The sequence below is a fragment of the Camelus ferus genome, chromosome 4 (genome assembly GCF_009834535.1).
Source record: "Camelus ferus isolate YT-003-E chromosome 4, BCGSAC_Cfer_1.0, whole genome shotgun sequence".
Taxonomy (NCBI): Eukaryota; Metazoa; Chordata; class Mammalia; order Artiodactyla; family Camelidae; genus Camelus; species Camelus ferus.
In genome coordinates this window covers 6,254,120-6,268,477 of record NC_045699.1, presented here as the reverse complement: position 1 = coordinate 6,268,477, position 14,358 = coordinate 6,254,120, and the positions used below count along the sequence as shown (strand labels likewise).

Below are 14,358 nucleotides of genomic sequence, written 5' to 3'. Positions count from 1 at the left end.
GTTAACTGTCACTTGGCAGTCTAGAAAACTTGTTTTGCTTTAAAAGCTTGAAGTATTAAACAGTGCCTTCCAAATGAGCTCCAAGAAGTAGAAGAATCTTAAAAAAATAAAAAGCCTAGAAGCTGTAGAGGAGAAAATCATCTGGAACATTTAAAATATGGGTTAGGGGATATTTTCAATGCATTTCCCCCAAATCCTTTTCTATTGTTTAACTTCCCAGGAAGACTGTGCAGGGAGCATGGCAATTGTAAACTATGGTTGTTGGACTTGACTTGGCTTCCGTTTTCACCTTTGCTATCTCACTCCCAAACTCAAGCATTCTGACTGTTTTTTTATTCGTTGCTAATCTCATTCCAGTCCCCTGCCACGTTGCTTTGTCGCTTTGTGGCTCCCAGTGCCAGCCCCACATCACCTTGAGGGTACAGACGTTCTGATAAAGGCGCTGAGGGGGCTCTCCGTGCGGATTCTCCACAACCTGGAGCAGGAGTCTAACAGACACCTCTGAGAACATCAGCAGTGTTCTCTCTTGAAAGCAGTTTCAGTCCCTGCTGTTTCCACAAGTCTCATCTTGCCCATGTGCTAGATGGATGGTACAAGACCCAGAGGGGCAGCAAAAAATCAGCTGAAAAGTTCAATGCAGAACATGAGGAGAAAGCCTATTGTGCATAATGTTTCATTCTTTTGTTCCCCAAGCTTTATGATTAACATGTAACATTTTGTAAGTTCAAGGTGTTCACTGTGATAATTTGATATGTGTATATATTGTGAAATGAGTACCTCCTAAGGCTAGTTAACACATCCATCACCTCATATAGTTACTTAATTTTGTTGTGTGGTGGGGAGGGCTTTTAAGGTCTACTCTCTTAGCAACTTTCAAATACACGGTATTGTTGACTGTAGTCACCATGCTATACATTACATCCTCAGAACTTATTCATCTTATAACTGGCGGCTTGTACCCTTTGAAACCTTCACCCATTTCCCCCCAACTGCCCCCTACCCACCACCCCTGTCAGCTACCAATCTACTTTCTATTTCTATGTATTTTTTTTTTAAGATTCCACATATAAGTGAGATCATGCTGTATTTGTTTCTGTCTGACTTATTTTACTTGGTATAATGCCCTCAAGTTACATCCATGTTGTTGCAAATGGCAGGATTTCCTTCTTTTTAATGGCTGAATAATATTCCTCTGTGTCCATCTGTCTGTATGTGTGTGTGTGTATCACATTTTCTCTGTCCGTTCATCTGTCGTTGGGGGCTAAGGCTGTTTCCATGTTTTGGCTATTATGAATAATTCTGCAGTGAACATGGGGTGCAGACATCTTTGAAGTAGTGATTTCATTTCCTTCAAGTATATATCCAGAGGTGGAATTGCTTGATCATATGTAGTTCTATTTAAAAAAAAAATTTTAGGAACCTCCGTAATGTTTTCCATAGTGGCTGCACAAATTTACCTTCCCATCAACAGTACACAGGGATTCCCTTTTTCTCCACATCCTCACCAGCACTTATCTCTTGGCTTTTTGATAATAGTCATTCTAATAGGTGAGGTGATAGGTCATTGTGGTTTTGATCTGTGTTTCCCTGATAATTAGAGATGTTGAATACCTTTTCATGTGCCTGTTGGCCATTTGAGTATCTCCTTTAGAGAAATATCTACATGTCATTCAATAAGATGCTTGATTGTTCAGGGTCAATCTTCCTACTATGACAGATAAGGATTTAGCTCTCTTCCCCTCCCACCCCAAAACCTCATCTTCCCAATGTAATTAATATCATAACTTTGATTAGATCAATGGCTTCCATTTATATTATTGTCTCTTTGTTATTAAGAACTGAGTCTTGTAGTGAAATTTTGATTACATTATTATTTCTGTACACCATGTGAGTTTTTCATGGAGTTAATAATTGTCCTATTGTTTGCTCTTCTCGTTTGCGTGGTTTTACATGTTATTTACCAGCCCCAGACTTTTTGAAAGTTGCTTAAATCTTTGAAGATGCTCAGGTCCATCAAGCTTTCCCTCAATTTCATCTCCCTGAGGCAGTCCGTCTGGGGCCCTATAGCCTGCCCTGCAGGGCGTGGGTCACCCTCTCTGGTGGGCGCACAGCTGGCTCCTGGGACGGCCCTTCCCTGTCATTCTCTGGGTGCCCTTTGTGTCTCTCTTGCATTGGACCGTCTGTCTTCCTCTTACTTGGTTTACTGCCTCCTTTTGAAGCATATCTTATACACTCTAGTAGCTTCCAGAGAATAGGATGTGTGGGAGGTGAATTCGTTTTTGAAACTTTGCATGTCTGAAAGTGTCCCTATTGTGTATAATTTTTGTCTTCTCTCTCTTTTTGGAAGCTTGTAGGAGCTTGTCTTTATCCCCAGGATTCTAAATCTCACAATGATGTGTCATGATTTGGGTGATTTATACCCAGTGTCCTGGGTATTGTGTGCCCTTTCAGTCTGGAAACTCATGGTCCCTTAAATTTGGGGAAATTTTCTTGAATTGTTTAACTGACAGTTTTCAGCCCTTCTGTTTTCTCTGTTGTCTTTTCCTGGGGCTTCTGTTGCTTGGACATTGAGCCTCATGAACTGGGCTTCTATTTTTCCTTCATCTTTTTGGCTTTTTTTCTTTTCTTTCTTTCTTTCTTTCCTTCTTGGGAGATTTCCTCAGCCTTATATTCCATCTTGCTCCTGTTAGTGAGTTTTTCTTTTCTTCTATCATGTTTTTAATTCTCTTTACTTTGGAATGCTCTTTTTAAATCTTACACTGTTCTTGTTTCAACACTGCAATAAATTCTCTTAACTCTTGGTGTGTATCTGTTTGGTGTTTTCTGAAGTTTTCTTCTCCTTGTATGGTCACTGTCCTCCAAGTTGCTTGTTTCTGTTTGTTTTGGTCTCTTTTGAGTTTTGCATTAGGGGCTTTCTAAAGATGCCTGGAGGTCCTTAATTGTCTGTAGGCATTTAGGAGTAAGGGAATAAAGTGCCAGTTGGAACTCTGAGTGAATGCATAGGGCTTGCCAACTGTTAAGTTTCGTCATAGGCTGATCGTAGTGTATTTCCAATGTCAGTATCCTTAGCTGTCTTCTCCTGGGGTGGTCAGCTTTTTTTCATTCTTCTGTCTGGAGGGTAAAAGCCTGGTTGTCAGTGTTCTGGGAGCCCAATAAGGGAGGATGGCTGGCGGTCTTAGCATCTGATATGCATATGTTCATTTAATCTGATTTATTTGCCTTCAACTGTGCTATTCTCCCCTAGAGGTCCTCTCTTTTATTCTCTAGAAAATAAGCCTCCAGTTATTTGCTGGTCTCTGTGGGAAGTGGTTGGAAAGCCCCAGTGTGGGGAGTAGGGGAGGCCCTCTGGGGATCTAAGCCCTTCTTAGTCATTCAGCCAGTCCTGCTTAGTTTGGTACCTCTTCTACCTCCAGCCTTTTTGGGGCTTCTTAGGGGTACAATGAGGTCTTCTCTTTCTCACTGCTCACTTAGGGTTCTGCTCTGCCGCGTCAGTCGCTGCTTTTCCGTCTCTGTTCTAGCTCCCAGTATTTCGCAGTTATTATCTCTTATTTTATTCTCCCTGTTCTTTTTGGTTTATACCTTTAAAAAATTCCTTTTACTGTCCTTTAATTGGGTTTTGGGAGAAAGCAATTTAGGTCTTTACCCATTCTTTAAATAGGATTATGTTTTCTTGCTTATTGAGTTGTGTGAGTTTCTTATATATTTTGGATCTTAAGTGCTTATTAGATATGTGTTCAATCTTACATTTTTACCTGAAAGCCTCACTGTTGCTGTCTATTTACTGAACTCCCAAGGGTCTAAAGTTTTTATTGGTTTATGTATTTATTTATTTACATTTATTTTAATGGAGGTACTGGGGATTGAACCCAGGACCTCACGCACCATCCCACTGAGCTGTATCCTCCCCGCTGAAGTTTTTAAAAGGAAAGTTCAGTGACCGATGGTAAACACTCCAAGACATGTTATAGAGAAAGAAAGACCAGACCACAGCCCTTTGACGAACAGAGTCTCGTTATTAGAGATTTCTCTTTTAAGCCAAGGCAATTCAGAGGATTTAGTTCCTTAATCACACTTGCTGTCCTCTTCTTCCATCTCCATCTCCCCTCAACTAGTGCCAGCTCTCACTGTGTTGTCCAGTCCAAACTGAAGTTATTCATGGGGCAACCATGGGGAGGCATGAGGTTGCAGAGAATGAGGCAGTTTGGGAAGACAGAAGAATGAGGGAGGTGGGCCAGTGAGGCAGCATGTCACGTCAGATCCATGTCAGGCTTTTATCAAGAATGCTAGGACTGGCTCTACCTTCTTCCTGGCTTGGGATCACAGCAGCGATTCTTTCTAAAGTTCTGGTTTTCCTTCAAGCCCAGTAGAAGGAAGCCAAGCACATCACCAGACTGTCTCCAGCATCACTGGATTTGATTGTCTCTTTAAAGAGGAGCATGCCTTCAGCTTCTTAGTCAGCTATGGAGAAAGTGACCTCAGGAGTGTCCATTCTGATTCCAGAAGCAGCAGCAAACTTACCAGCCACTTGGAGAGAATGGTACCTCTGTGATGGGTTTCCAGCAGCATGCCCTTCTTCAAGTGTCTCCTCTAATGACTTCCAAACTTAAGATCATAGCATATTTATTCAAACCTGACATCATATTTATTCTTGGCTTAAGTTTAAGTCTTTGTTTCCTATTGAAAATTTTGTTTTTCATTAGAGGAGTTCTATAATACATTTCGGATCTAAGTTGGTAGAATTTCAGAGGTTAATGAATAATGACCCCTTCTAACCTTCCTAGTTCAGAATTAGTTGAGAGATAGAAAGCTAAGCATAAGGGGGGCGGGGGTCAAAATCTAATCTATTATTGATTTTTATGGGTAAAGCTCTTTGTTCTGCTGGCCAATATAGGCATGTTGATATTTCGACCCTGAATCTGACTTCTTCTTCACTCACTGATCGAATTGGACAAACATAGGCTACTCCGTAAGTAGCTCCTCCAGAGGAGTCAGAAGGGGCTGAGAGAGAGGCTGGCGTGGTACCCTAGCGGAAGTCCTCCCCATGGGAACATGAGGGGTGGAGGACTGTGTTCATAATGTGAGGTGATGCCGGCTGCCCTGAAGATGCAAAATCAATTTATAGCAGATGCTCAGAAAAAATACTTTGTTAAATCATGTTGAATGACACATTCAGATTTCAGTAACATTAAAATCATTTTCCCATCTTAGAAGAAAGGAAGCATGGTGTTATGAGTTATCAGTTATTTGTTCCTTTGGGAAAACTCTTCTCCACAGCTTGGACTAAATGGAGACACACCTTTGACTGTGGTAGGGAGCCCCAGCTACAAATTCCAGTCCTGTTACAAACCAGCTGGGAGTGCTTGGCTCCACTGAACCTCTCTAGGCCTGTTTTTCATCTGCTTAATGAGGAATGGGGACCACCCCTGGTACATTTACAGATAAAAAGGATGAAGGATAAGACCTGAACTTCCACAGATAAGTCGTTTCAGGGTTGGGACTAAAAGCCAGCTACTTTCTTTCCTTAGTCTCACTGTTTTTATTTTATTTTTTTAACTATATCCATTTTGGATTGACTTGAATTGAATTTAGATAAAGTAGTTTAGCAGCACAGAAGTAATCATTCATTTGTTCATTCACTCATTCATTCATTCATTTAACAGAGCATCTTTTTTTTCTTTTTTTTTTAAATGCCAAGTACTGTGCTAGGAAATAGGATAAGACATGTTCTTGACTCCATAGCAGCAGTCTGTGCCCTTATGTGTTTGTGGCTATTAGTGACCACTTCAACCACCACCCTTTATTTATAGCTTCACTTGAAAGGCTTCAAACTGATCCCTGGAAGAGGTCCAGACCTCTTGGATCTGCTCTGAATTCATCGTCTCTCTTCTGCTTTCCCTGAGACCTCGAGCAGTGCCCCTTCAGTTGACATGACCCACCTCCAAGAATTAGCTCATACCAACTTAGCACACAAGCTCTTCAAGTGCCTGAAGAGAAATGAGAGAGTAAGGTCCGAAACCATACATTGGCCTCATTATATTTTTCTCCTCCTGTTTCCAGGATGCTCAAGCTGGCATTACTACGTAACCATGCCGATGCCAGCCTCCACCTTCACAATTGCAGTGGGGTCCTGGACAGAAATGAAGCCAGAGACCTGCTCATCAAATGATCTGGCAACAGAGAGATCCTTCTCACCTTCCGAGGCTGATTTCAGGTCTGTATTTGGGAACTTGCTGAAAAACAAACACTTGAGGGAGCAGTATGATGCATTTATTCCAAGCACTGGGAATGTGAGTCATCCCTGCTGAGAAACTAAACCAAAATATGATTAATCAAAGCAGGAAAAGCCCTCCTGGGAGGGAAAGAAGAGAGTCAAGAGGCAGAAATGTGGGCATGTTGTTTATGCAGATAGAAAGAGAAAAGAAAAGAAATATGCATGACATCCTCTGTGGAGACAGGTGAAATACTTTTATGCATTTGGTCAAGTCAACAGAACCCTCAGGTTCAATACTTTCTCTGCTCCTACGCCTTTTGACTTTGGCTTTCAGTGCTTATTTGTTCAAAAATACAACTTAATAAAAAGAAGTTGCTTGTCTGGTGAGTTGCTCTGCGGCCACTCTGCTCTTTTGGCTCCAGTGACTGCTGTTGGCAGTGCATTTGGAGGGGCAGCCCCCCCTCAGTGGGGGGAGTCAGCCTCCTTAGGAGCACACGACACAGGGGAGCTGTCAGGAGGCCACTGGATTCTGAGAATCTTGCTGGGTCAGGGCTCTGTCAACTCCAGTAGCAATTTCTTCTTTTTCAGGGTAGATCAGAGAAAATCAGTTTAAGGTTTTTAAAAGTTAGTATTGGCTTTTGAATGTTCACTTACAGCCTCCCCGGACGTTCAACTATTCCTAGTTTTCAGAGCCGCAAGGGGGGAGAGTGCATTTAAGAGGCGCAGAAGTGCGCTAACTGCATTGCTGCTTCATGCTTGACTCCAGGACTTTGACACCCACCTCAGTTTACAGAAAGTCACTGGGTCGGTGCCTTGTGGTGGGGAACACCCAGAGCAATGGTACAGATGCCTAGTTCATCCTTGAAAACCAACTAAGGTACGCTCTTAGTGCAGACTCCTTTTGTGTTGGCTTTATTTTGCTATGTGCTGTCACTCTGACCACAGTGACAACAGTGGTTGGTTATCCTTAGGAGATGAAGCCATTGAGGCCTCTCGTAACATAGGCACGTCTCACTGCCTGCATTTGCTTTTCACAAGCAGGGAGGTAATTTCTACTTCCTGCTCAGAACTTGCCCTATTTTGGACTATTTGCCCTGAGCTATACAGAGGATCCTAGGTTGCATGTTGGATTTTATTTACGCACTCTTGAGGGAAGAAGAGGATTGTGGACATTAGTGGCATATGTTACTTTCACGGGAGAACATTTAATTGCTTGTGAGATGCTCTGGCCCTCTCTTCCCCGGCACCGAGATCACAGAGTAGGCCTCCTTTTACAGTTGCAGGCAGCCCAGATTTCTGAGGAGGGGAGGGCAGGTGCCCTGGAGAGTCACTTGGATCCACTGTGGGCTGGATATGTGTGAGAAATACACCTTTTTGTGTTAAGCCCCTGAGACCCGGATTATTTATTACTGCAGCATATCCTAGCCTACGCTGAATTGATACAGAAGCCATTGGATGTCTGCCATCAGGGAAAGTCTTGATCTAAATGTGATCTTAGTCCTGAGTGATAAGCTTCTAAGATAGACAGGTTTTATTATCTCTGTTTTTCAGGTAAAGATACTGACACTTCAGGCAGCCTCTCAGTCCTTTTCCTACCCCTACTGAGCTCAGATACCTGGATTCACACCTGGGTTTGACCTTCTAGAGACGTGGCTTAGAATCTTGCCTGGGGACTTTTCAAAACTATATGTAGCATCCACGCCTCACCTGGAGTCTGATGTACCTTCTCACCTGAGAGTCAGCGCCGTGATTGAGCGGCCGGTATCGACTGGAGTGTGTGTCACGTGGGCACAGGAAACGGAAGTTGTGATCTCGGCCTTTGAGGCTGAAGGTGCCATTCCTGCCGACTGGGTATGTGCATCTGGGCAAGCCGTATCCCCCTGTTCTGTAGGATAAAGGCTCTGTTTGAGGTTCTCAGGTTCTTTGTGGTAAAGGGGCACTGAGCTCTTCTTTGGCACCCTCAGGGCTGATGGAGTGTTAGGGGAGGTGTGCATGGAAAAATGTGTGCCTTAGGAAGGCCAGGAGAAGGCAAAGGCAGAAATCGGTTATTTGTCCCTCTCGCCATATTCCCGGAGATACGAGGAGGGGAGGGGGCAGGGGCCATTCCTCGTGTGCTCTGTGTGCTGCCCAGGAATAACTGCATTGGCTTTTCCCTTTTCCCGTATCCATGATTGTGAAGGGAGAAGGATCTGGCCAGATCAAGTGGGGATTCTGGGCAGAGATGGTGTCTGAAATTCCTGTTGAGGTTTAGGGGAAGGGGTAAATCTGACTCCTCTTTTGGTCTTCTGAGTTCAATTTGAGAAACCAGTTGAGAAACTGACAGGAGAGCAAAATAAAAGTTTTATTATTGACAGAAGCTGGACTGAGGGAATGCTCAGGTGCACAGTTGCAAAGGGCTTTCTAATGTTTCATTTCCAAATTGAACAGACTTACCCACCCAGTTACCGACCAAGCTGGACCTCCGCCAGCCTCCACAACACAGATGCACACAGGCTGCCTAACAGCCAAAAAGTAAGCCCTCTGTGGGCAAGCCAGTTAAGAAAGAGAAAGCCCAGAGTAGCAAGCCAATCCGCTCGGTGGTGGAGAGAGGTCAAAGTGCCACTCCAGGGAAGCACGTCCTTGAATGGCCACGTGAGGCGGGGCCTGGGGGATGGGGTCCTTCCCACACTCCCTTCCATGTCTGACATGCTATGACTAAGTTTTCCCTTCATTTATCACTGTGCTTGTCCATCAGAAATGTACTGCTGATAAAATAATAGCTTACATTTGCTTAATCCTTCCTGGCTGCGTGCTTCCTGTGTGCTGTCTTTAGTCATCAGAGGGTGGCTTTGTGCTTTTAGCCATTAAATCTTTGGCTCCATGCTAAGGTTGCCAACAAAGGTGCTCTGAGGTGCCAACTGCAGTGGTGTTTTTGGTTATGTTCACATCTGGTCCCCTTGCCTCCCCCAACCCCCCCACCCCAACACCAACCCTTTTCTACTTCAAACCTTCCTGAGACCACCAGTTCAATTCATGTACATGTAGCTTTTACAGGGGCCTTGTAATACCACAGGCTTGCATTTGCCTGAAGTGTTCATCTGGGTCCCAGAAATTTGGCCAGAGTATTGGTCACTAAACTTTTGATCAGTGTCCATGTGAGTTAAATTATGGGCAGAGCAGTCCCTCTTCCCGCGCCAGTTCCACACACGCTCTAGCCCATTCCGGGTGAGCGTGCTAGTAAATATGTCAGCAGAAAGGCACTTAGGTAAACTTCTGAAAGTTTATCACTTTTATTTGTCTGCAGTATGACCTTCTCCAGCCACAGGGGAATCTTTGTATTATGTTTAACCTCTCAAGGCCTTTGTAAAAGTGTTGTCTTCATTTGGGGGCTGTCCAGTTTACAGAAACTTGGAAAAGGCCAGAGGACTCAGCAAAAAAATGATGAAAAGCACGGAAAGCAGGCACCCTGAAGAAGAAAAGGCATTGAGGCTGCTCATCCTAAAGAAGGGGAGGACTGGTGGGGGAAGAGGTCTTCTTTAGAGCTGTGAAGTGGATGAAAATTTCCCTTGCGGACTTTGGAGGATGAGCCCTGTTTCTAGTTCTTTGAGACTCTAGAAAAGAAGGAATGATACATATAAATCATGGGGAAAATGCCAATTTCCAGCACACCCGTCAGTGTGAGGGAAGCCTTTCCTCACCTTCCTGGCCTGGTTTAATTTCTCCAGCCCTTGCTCCCCCAGGGGTTTTTGGCTTTCTGTCTCTGATTGCACATATCTGCTTTTGCTTGGCAGTATACTGAGTGCCCCCAAGAAAACACATCCAGCTTCCAGACACTACCACATCCTTGTGTTTCTCGACATCATTGTCAACAATTCATTGGAGGCTGGTGGTGGCATTTTGAACACTTGTGATTTTTACAGTAAGCAGGCGTCTACTCTGCTTGCTAAACTATGTTAATAAATTGTGGAAACTGTGTCACTGTCCTTTTCAGAATTTAAAATTTTTTTCTCCCGAGGAAACTGTAAGCTCCTCAAAGGTAGGGTTGGAGATTCATTCATATGTGTGTACACTGCAGCACCCTGTGAGGTGCCTGTAATGCCAGAAACAGTTACACTAAGTTGTCAGGTTGAACTGAGGGAGGGGCTGTGAGCAAAGACTTCGCATTCCCAACGGAGACTTCTCTAGTGACTCCTTTGGAACCTGTGACAGGGAAACATTTGTGGCAGATGGTTCCAGGACAGCCCCTTCTTGAAACAAGAGGATGGCTGAAGGGGAACCCCTTGACAATTTTCAATTTTCTGATTCTGAGTGAAACATGGTCACTCTTACTCCTTAGAAAGAACTCCTGCTCAATAATTTCAGCCCAGCAATTGTGTAAGAGGGAACGAATGATCTGGTTCCCGTCCTTTACCAGCCTAACAGATATGTCACCAGTCTTTCCCACTCTTGACAATATCGATGGGCAACAACTCCGAGGAAGAGCAGGAAGCCAGAGAACCACAGAGCAGCAGACCTCAGCTTCGAGAAGAATCCAGCATCCCAAGTTGCTCAGGAAGCATAATGAAGTCTGTGCAGAAGGAGGGGCAGCAGGGGGGAGCCTGTGATGACTCACGATGTGGTGAAAAGACCAGTTCTTACTCCTTAGGAATGTCCTGTGGACTCATTGAGATAATGCGTATGAAGTGTTCAGAATGGTGCTTGGCACACAGTAAAAGTTCAGTAGCAGTTGTGTTGGGTTATTATTATTATTCTTATTATCATTAGTGCTACAGATTATTTATTAATTAACTGTGGACTTCGGCTGATAATAATGTGCCCATGTTGGTTGACCGATTGTACCAAATAAGCCACACTGATGAGGGATGTTGAGGGCAGGGGAGTATATGTGTGTGGGAAGGGAGGGCTATGTGCCAACTCTCTGTATTTGCTGCTCAATTCTGCTGTGAACCTGAAACTGCTCTAAAAGAATAAAGTCTATTAATTTAAAAAAATCAAATACTATTGATACCATTTCCTATTAAAATATTTAATTGGATTATGAGTCTGGGCAGAAGGAATAGGTATTTACAAATTCTTGATTTGCTGATGATGTTGTGAGGTTATTGGAGCAGGCACATATAGAAAGAGGAATAACTGGAGGTTAGTGTGGAAGGAAGATATAGCACCTTTGAGTTAATGCTAGTGCCGTGAAAGACTGCTTATGACTTTAGGAAAGTACGATACTGCCTCACCACTTCAGGACCATGGCTATTGCGTGAAGAGGAACTCATGAGGTGGGTCGTCATAGAATCATAGTGCCAGAAGGAACCTTAGAAACCATTTTAGGGTTTTTGTTTGTTTGTTTTTAATTAAAGTATAATTGACATACAGCAAAACGCCCAGATCTTAAGTGTTTGGCTTGATGAAGTTTTGATGGTTGTATACACCCTAAACCAGGTAAGAGGGTGTCCCGTCACCCCAACACATTCCCTCAAACCCCTTTCCACCCAGCTCCCCCCCTCCCCCAGCAGGCACTGCTGTGAGACCACGTTACAGATGAGGAAAAAGAGGCCCCAGACGCTGAGTTGCTTGCCTCAGGTCACAGTTAGGCCATCTGAGCAGCCTCTGAATCCTAGGTTCCCTGATCTCCCTGTAGGAACCCATGTGTGGCTTCCCTGGTGCCATTTCCATTTTAATTGAGAGCCTTAGTGGTCACACTTAGCCTGATTATAGCTGCATTGCCTTGAAGTCCTGCATTTTCTCCCAGGCTTCAGTTGTGACCAACAGTGCTAATTCCCACAACTGGAACAGCCTTCGTCTCCCTGGCTAGTGCCGTTCGCCTCCAGAGGGAATTTAACTCACCTTCCCTTTTGAACAAAGTGGCTTTTGGGGGTGTATCTTTGGCTACCCCAAGCTGTTCTCAAACCTTTTGGGTTCTTGGCTGCAAGAAATAGTCTTGCCCCATGGTATATTTCCACGCAGGCCAGTGGAATGCCTCTTTGAAAAATGGTGCTTCGATAGATAGCATTTACACTTACATCCCAACTTCGTCCTGAAGATGCTCTGCATGGCGATCTGTCATTTAATGTGCTCCGATAGCTTTTCAACAGAGAGCGCAAGCTTAAATTACAATAGCACATTATATACCTACGTAAATACATTAGGGAAAGGGATTGTGGTGGTTAGTCCAATAAATGACTTTTTCCACTTCACAAAATCTTTGATTGGATTGATGCACCAGCACAGTACTGGGCATTGGGTGGACAATTGCGGCCTTTTCAGTTAAATGTTTACCAACAGGCTCCTTAACTCTCTTTCTCCATAAAACACGGTTATCAGTCCAGGGACTTCGGCTAGCATCTAACGTCAGCAATGATATTCCTCCTGTCACTTTATCCTGGCAGACGTGTTTAGGGGTCTCCACCCACTTTTCTTCCCCTAAACTGTGGTGAAATGCCAGTGGGGCTGGAAGCTGTATTCTGTGTACCAGGCTGGTGGAGGGTGAGGCTTATCTCCACAGCTGCGTGGATCTCCTTGGGCAGTGCTGGCCTTGGGTGGGTGAAAGACACTTCAGAAATCTGGAGAGGAATTATTGTTGCAGTCTGCCCATATTGGGGCAGGCTGGCCTTTTAAGGTTTTTCAGTGTTCGTTATGAATCTGGTAAGTGCCTATAGTTAGAATTACAATTTGTAAATTAAAATTAGGGGGATTTTCCATTCTGTTTGAATAAAGGATGTGTTAACAGGTGAAAAAAATAGAGTTTTCTTTGATGTTGGTTTCTTTGGGTAGCTCAGTTCTCTTGAGGCCTCTGAGTCAGGTTCTAGGAATTTTTTCAGCTCCACCTTTGACAGAGTAACTGGCAGTAGTCAAATGGTGTGGGCTGGGCTCTGATCTGTTTCCTTAAAAGGTTAATTCAGTTAAATTTGTATTGAAAGTGGATGGGGGAAAATATTGTATCCAAGTGCTTCTGTATTCCTTAACAGCACAATGCTGAACGGCCTTTGTAAAGAACACCGAGGTTACTTTTCAGTAAAACAGATTGAGTTCTTTTGAAAAGTTGGAACCTGTATTGTCATTTGGTTCACATGACTCATCACTGAGTCCACATCTTTTATTCTAGGACATTTCAGAATGGAATTCTTTAATTTGGTTGCACTGTCCCTTCTTTTCCGAGTTACAAACTGTCCCTGAATTAGAGATTTTTTTTCAACGGAGCATTGGAAATGCACATCTCTGAGGGCAGGAATTGCTTTTTATTGTGATGGGGGTTGTTTTGTTGTTTTGGGTCTTGGAGGTTTTCGCCCCCTGTTTATTCTAAAACAAGATATTACCACTTTCACTTAGGTTAGAAGATAGTCAATTCAGAATTGGTAAGTATTTTGAAAGGTAATTTTTTACTACCATACAGAAGCGGACAAGCCTAGGTCTCAAATGGACTCCTTTGCTTTTAAGTCGATCAGACCCACTGCGTCTTAGAAGTTGTCTCTATCCGTGAGAGTTCCTCATCTCCGTGGCAAGAAGAATAAAACTGATTTACCATAAAGCACATCTGTTTATTTTGCATTGTTCCCAGGTACGCTGGCATTTGTGGTCACATGGAATACCCGTGCCGCTTCCAGAATGCTTCTGCCACCACCCAGGAGATCATCCCTCATCGGGTCTTTGCCCCGCTGTGCCTCCAGGGTGCCTGCCAGGAGACCCTCCTGCCGCTGGTCCCTGCTTGCCTCGCGGCCGCGCACTCCGTCCTGGGAACACACCCGTTCTCCAGGCTGGATGTACTCATCGTCCCTGCCAACTTTCCAAGCCTGGGGATGGCCAGGTACGTTGTTCCGCTGTGGCACCTGGAGGGCATGCTTTGGAAATTCTTTGCTGATTTCTTGCTTTCCCAAAGCTCTGTCAGCGCTGTCACTTGATTAGGTGGGAAGGGCCAGGATTGCTCATGCTTGGACATGTCTCATTGCTGCCTTGAGGGACAGCGTGTGTGCACTCCACCACGTGTGAGCCTTTGGCTGTCATAGGCTCAATTCAATTGCCCTGAAAATAGAAAGCGCCCATCATTGCTGGGATTGAGAACGCACTGTGCCCCTAGAGTGATGTATGTTGGATGGTGGCTGATCAGCGGCTGGTTAGCTTAGGTGGTAAGAGTGTGATGCTTATGGGCCCAAGGTCAGAGTGCTGGGCAGGGTAAC

At 44.2% G+C, this 14,358-nt stretch overlaps 1 protein-coding gene across 15 annotated transcripts in view; it reads left to right on the top strand.

Moving 5' to 3' along the window:
• The window catches only part of AOPEP (aminopeptidase O (putative)), a 324,257-nt gene that overhangs the window by 57,763 nt on the left and 252,136 nt on the right, over nucleotides 1-14,358 (top strand). For all 15 annotated transcript variants that reach the window (XR_004319043.1, XR_004319045.1, XR_004319044.1 and 12 more), the window contains exons 4-5: nucleotides 6,058-6,211; nucleotides 13,743-13,988. Coding sequence is in view for 9 of the 15 variants with exons in the window: in XM_032477459.1 (XP_032333350.1) it covers nucleotides 6,058-6,211; nucleotides 13,743-13,988 (400 nt within the window). In the remaining 6 variants the exon portion in view is untranslated. The remainder of the gene's footprint in view (nucleotides 1-6,057; nucleotides 6,212-13,742; nucleotides 13,989-14,358) is intronic.